At 36.4% G+C, this 6,000-nt stretch overlaps 1 protein-coding gene across 1 annotated transcript in view; it reads right to left on the bottom strand.

Annotated features, from left to right (window-relative positions):
• Nucleotides 1-6,000, bottom strand: part of LOC107193889 (trehalase-like) — a 53,948-nt gene continuing 47,948 nt past the window's right edge. The window contains exons 9-10 of the mRNA XM_015583425.1: nucleotides 824-997; nucleotides 1-67 (exon numbers count right to left, since the gene is read on the bottom strand). Of these exons, the coding sequence (XP_015438911.1) occupies nucleotides 827-997 (171 nt within the window). The 3' untranslated portion in view covers nucleotides 1-67; nucleotides 824-826. The remainder of the gene's footprint in view (nucleotides 68-823; nucleotides 998-6,000) is intronic.

Raw genomic sequence — 6,000 nt, 5'->3', positions numbered from 1 at the left:
GCTGCCCTGTTTTTCCGTATAGACTAGATTCGTTGGAAAATACACGTTGCATTGCCGTCAATAAAACCTGGAAAAATAAACAAAAACTTTATTCGGTTATACAGTCGACGAAGTTCCCTATATTTACGAGAAACAATTACCAAAATTTACAGAGTTAATGTGAAACGAAAAATGAATGGATAAAATATAGCGAACTCGTAAAATTTTGTTCGAAAATAAAATTCTGTTGAAACGGTTGGTGTAGACCCGTTTCTTCATCAGGAAATATACAATATTTTATGCTTCTTATTGCACTGATTTGTAAATTAGAATGTCGTTCACGATTTTAAACATTGATAGGGTGACCTGGTTAGGTCTTTCGTCATGAATGGTGCCACTTTCCTAGAGCTAATTTTTCAATTTCGCTGCATGCTGTTTAGTGACTATATGTATATAGAAAGGGGAGGCTTTGTATAGCCGTGGGCAACGTCTGGATTAGGTATCACATGTCTACTGTCATGATACCCCCTTTGTTGGCTGACGGATCCTCTGCGTATATTGTTACCGTCAGCCACACTTGAATTCATTTCGAATCACATCAATCTTACGTTATTATACGATAAAAGCTGCCAAAAATTCTTTCAATCTAAGCAATACAGTAGAATCACTGTATGTAAGTTCTATGTATTTGTAACAGTAGAAGACATCTGTTGTTGACAGATACTCTGCTCGGATAACAGGATATTCGAATATTACGTTACTTAAATAGTATTCGGATACGATAGACTCTATTTTACTTTGTTCATAGCCAGTTATGAGAATTATTTATCCGAAAATTTCGTACCTGCTATTGTCCGACGTTTCTAACACTCGAGTCAGCAAGCATCGGCGTGTCCTTGTACGTCAAGTACGGATACATGCTCAGAAACTCGAAGACCACGCCGTTCGTCCAGCCGAAACCCGTTTGAACGGTGTACTCCCCGCCGCCACCGCCTTGGCCAGGAATAATTGCGCTGTACTGCAATTAAAAGAGTAATTAAAGTGAGTAATCACGCGTTCCTGTTTCAAAGCAGCCGTCCTCGAGAAGTAATTAAGTCACGGGGTGATCAACAGGATCCCCCAATGTTAACTTCTGCCGTGGGTAGCAACGGGACGCCTTAGAGTACAACGTCTAATTTTGCAACGAGTTACGGAAAAAGTAAGAAGCACAGGGCAGTGATGGGACCACTTTCAATGTGCAACAATGGACAAGATTCGTTCCATTGAACGTTATTAATCCTCCTGCACCGGTCGAGTCAGTTTGACATAAAATTGAGGTTAAAATTTAGCGATAGGTCAACACGCATTCTCTCAGATATTTGAGGCTTCCACGGTTCGGCATCATATAGTTAGTGTTGAGGCTTTTCGGTGTAAGCTCTGTCCCTGTGAAATTGCTTTCCCAACGTTTCGCAAGCATTGCTGTTGGCTTCATCAGGGGGTCGAAAGACAGAGTCTGATACTACTCTGTGGTTTGAGATTCTTTAATAATATACTGGAGATTGTTCATGTTCCGATGTATCGCTTATCGATCAAGAGACATTTTTAATAGCTGAACAATTAAAGACACAGTTTTAGATATAATTCGTTTAATTTCGTATAATTTCGTTACTAAATGTCAGACAGGCTCATTACAAGGAGTAAAATGTACTGCTTTTCATAAGTGTTTGTTATACAAATTGTGATTTTTCATTACTTATTGTCATTTCAAGTTCGGTGAAGAAATGCGATTTCTGTTCACTCGAGTAAATATTTCTTACTCTCTTCTTCGTTTTCTGTGTGATATGTAGCGTATTACTGTGAAATTTCTGTTATACTAATATACACTGCATGCTTTGAGAGAAAAGTTTCTTCTAGAGTTTTCCCAACATTTTACTCCGTTGTAGTATTGTAATTTATTTTTATACCGTATCACAAGTGGGGATAGTTGTCGCAAGTATGATCTACTATACTTACAGATATAGTACTCCTGTGAAGAAAAAACTACAAACAAACATGCCGAAAGGGAAGAAAAGAAACACCTAAAAGTAGTAGTTCGTAAAAATAAGTTTTAACTTACAAGGGAAGTTCGGTAACCCGAAATTTTTTTTTTTTAAACTTTGCAGGTTTGTAGTGGACCTCAAGAGGAGTATAGCGCAATTTTTGTTTTTGGCACAGTTTCAGTTCTTCAGAGTGAAAACATCCCTTGAACGTAGATAGGTGTTTCCATATTTCCCTGTATATCTTTAAAACTATCGTAGATATAAAAAAAATGGCTATAATAAAAATTGAATGGTTTTTTATGCTCTATAAAACGATGCAATTAAATTCATAACTAATAAAACTGGGGGGGGGGATGTTTTTATTTAAACAAACAATTTTTATCATTTTAATTGCATCGTTTTATAGAGCATAAAAAACAATTCAATTTTTTTATACCTACGATAGTTTTAAAGATATACATAGAAATATGGAAACACCTATCTACCTTCAAGGGATGTTTTTACCCTGAAAAAAATCGGAATTTTCAGGTTACAAGGCTCTGATGACAAGGGCCTTTTGATCAGATTTTACGAAGTACGCAAACATTTGTGGACAGTAATATGAATACTTGGCAACAGTGGCTAGGGACAACTTCAGACCCGAATTCTAATGATCAAACGACGATAATCAACATTTGGGTCGCCCGAACAATGCTTAATTAAAGTTTACAAAGTCGATCATAGGGGCCAGTTTAACTGTCGTTTCTAATGAAATTTTGAATTAAGAGGAGAAAGAAGTTTCGCGAGCGGTCCATCGTTCCCCGTTATCTAGCCAAATGTTTCGGGGCAGTCCGAACAAAAGACGTTCCCCGTCGCGTCCTTATTGGGTTTCCGGAAGCGAGCGAAGAATTTCTGATGGGAAAAATTCGACCGGGACGGTTTCGTTTCGTAATGAGCTACGATTGGGGCTTGCAGGATGGACGCCACTTAAAGATTCATTGCAGGACGGGATTTGCATTTCTTTGAATTAGCCCTCTCGTTTGAAGGCAAATGAAGGTGATTAATTTGCGAGTGAATATCCGGTATAAGTAGTGAGACTGAATTAAGATGTAAATCTGGCGCTTCAAGAATGTATTGGCTTTACGCGTGTTCTGGGTGTGTTGAGACGATTGAATCAAATGTTTGTAATGGCGAAAAAATTCTTTGAGGAATTTATTTTGAATTGTATGAAAAGTTGCTTATATTAAGGAATTCATTTTTCTTATTCAGTTTTGCTGACATCGACAGTGGCTGATGGCGAACAGCGCGATAAAGGGAACAAGTGATCAATTATTAAGATCGTGATTAGATACTACCATAACATTTCAATTGAAATTTTGGTAATTTCTGCAGTTAAGAATACTTTATTGAGATATTGTAAATATTACTACATAGTTCCCTTTATTAAATAATTATTTTCATGGTTTTCATAAACACCAGGCATATTTAATGCAAATCACTTAATGCTCCTGGATATAATTCACAATAACATATAAGTAAATGTGGTTTATCTCGTTTTTCTCACATTACGAAATTCAAACCGCGGAAATGCGATATTTCGCGTCCACCTGCATAATGCATCACCTATGATCGATTACAGTACACGAAAATAACCTAAATACTAAAATTTCACTTTTTTATTTTCGTAAAAGTATTACAGTAAAAAGACACATCAAAGTTTTCAGTTATTCCTACTAATTCTATTGTATAAAAAATAAAAATTGGTTGTTTTATTTTCACCTAACTATTTTCACAAAAAAAAAAGCATTATAATAATTCTAAATAGCAAAGTTATCAATTGCCCACACTGATCCTGCCCTTTTCCTGCTTCTACTATTTCTATCCCGTTCGAATATGGTTAGAACCACATATATATATATCGCCGGATGAAGATGAGTATCGATCGATATAAATCCACAACACGCGAAATACCCCACGCGTATCTTTGCCCCTTTTCCACCCACGGAAATAAAAAATACCCAATGGCGTACCTCACCTCTTCAACGACGGCGATGACGGTTTCAAATTATCATCGACTATACATCGGTACATTCAAAGGCGAACCTCTTTCTCGGGTGCACAGAAACCGTGGTTCAATTCTTACAGTGACTTCCTCCTCTCGGTTCGCGATCCGATAATGTCACATGCATTGAATCATGCCGTTTCACGGAATCAATATCTGCTTGTCGAAATGGCACGGAAAAGATTGCTCTTTTGTGCCGTTCTATATATTATCTACAATTCAATCGATATAGACGACAAATTAATATCGAAACTCTACTAAATACTCCGAATACAACATAGGGTGAGCGCACCTAATTTTGCCTAGCTAAATTGTTCTCAATTGAAGGATAATTGATATTTTTGTATTTAAGTCTCACAAAGGAACATACCCAAATTGACAATCGCCGATTTTGATGCAACTGTGGGAGATTATAGTTCTCATAAAAATATTTGACACGTATTTTCTTTAGCTGCTCTTATCCACTTTAAAGGGGTGAAACCAACCCTCGAAGTTAGGGATGTGAACTGTATTCTGTTGAATATCTTGGAGACTATTAGAGATATAAAAACGGTATAAATTGCAATATTGTGTGCTTTTTCATAAGGAATCCGGCTATATAATTGGATTCCAGAATGATTCATTTGTTTACACAATACGTTTAAAAAACAGTATTCTTTGTTCATTTTTCTGGTCAAATGTTAATCGATTTTCTTATACATTTGTATGTGAAAATTAGATGTTGTTACCCTGTTCCTTTTGCGGCATTACTGGAAACTTAATTTATTTATTTTTTTCATTTCTTATTGGACTGCTTAAAATTCTTTATAAATTCCACAACGAAGCTACGCCAAAACGTTGAAACACGCATTTGAATTTTAAATTATTCGTGTACACAGAAGTCTATTTAGTTTGGAGTCTGCAATCCCAAATTGGAAGCACGGGCGGACATCAGAGTCCTGCTTATGCAACTTTCAGTGACCAACTATCCGTTACACCATTATTTCCATAAATGGAATCGAATTACGAAAAGAGACGGTACCACGTAAATATCAAACATCCTGGGAAGGGAATGATAATATTTCAATTTCGTCAAATAAAGAGTATTGAAATCTACAAGATGAATTCAACGATTTGAAATGGTCGAACATTGTGGACTGCGAAGGGAATAATAAATTTTCAATTTGGTCAAATAAAGAGTATTGAAATCTACAAGATGAATTGAACGATTTGAAATGGTTGATCATCCTGGGCTGCGAAGGAAACGATACTTTTCAATTTGGTCAAATAAAGAGTATTGAGATCTACAAGATGAATTGAACGATTTGAAATGGTCGAACATTGTGGACTGCGAAGGGAATGACAATTTTTCAATTTCGTCAAATAAACAGCATTGAAATCTACAAGATGGATTGAACGATTTGAAATGGTCGAACATTGTGGACTGCGAAGGGAATGATAATTTTTCAATTTCATCAAATGAAGAGTATTGAAATCTACAAGATGAATTGAACGATTTGAAATGGTCGACCATCCTGGGCTGCGAAGGGAATGATAAATTTTCAATTTGGTCAAATAAAGAGTATTGAAATCTACAAGATGAATTGAACGATCTGAAGTGGTCGATCATCCTGGGCTGCGAAGGAAACGATACTTTTCAATTTGGTCAGATAAAGAGTATTGAGATCTACAATATGAATTGAACTATTTGAAATGGTCGAACATTGTGGACTGCGAAGGGAATGATAATTTTTCAATTTCATCAAATGAAGAGTATTGAAATCTACAAGATGAATTGAACGATTTGAAATGGTCGAACATTCTAGGTTGCGATGGGAATGATAATTTTCAATTTTGTCGGATGATGAGCATCGAAATCTATAAGGGTATTACCCGTGGAAAAAAGAAAGCAGTCCCCCGAAATACACCGACGCCGGGACTGTCGTCTCCGACGCAGAAAAAACGGGGTTGCGAAAGGAAAAA

This window comes from Dufourea novaeangliae, unplaced genomic scaffold (genome assembly GCF_001272555.1).
Source record: "Dufourea novaeangliae isolate 0120121106 unplaced genomic scaffold, ASM127255v1 scaffold21, whole genome shotgun sequence".
In the NCBI taxonomy this organism is placed as follows: domain Eukaryota; kingdom Metazoa; phylum Arthropoda; class Insecta; order Hymenoptera; family Halictidae; genus Dufourea; species Dufourea novaeangliae.
Note: the sequence above shows the minus strand (reverse complement) of the source record. Positions and strands in the feature narration are given on the sequence as shown.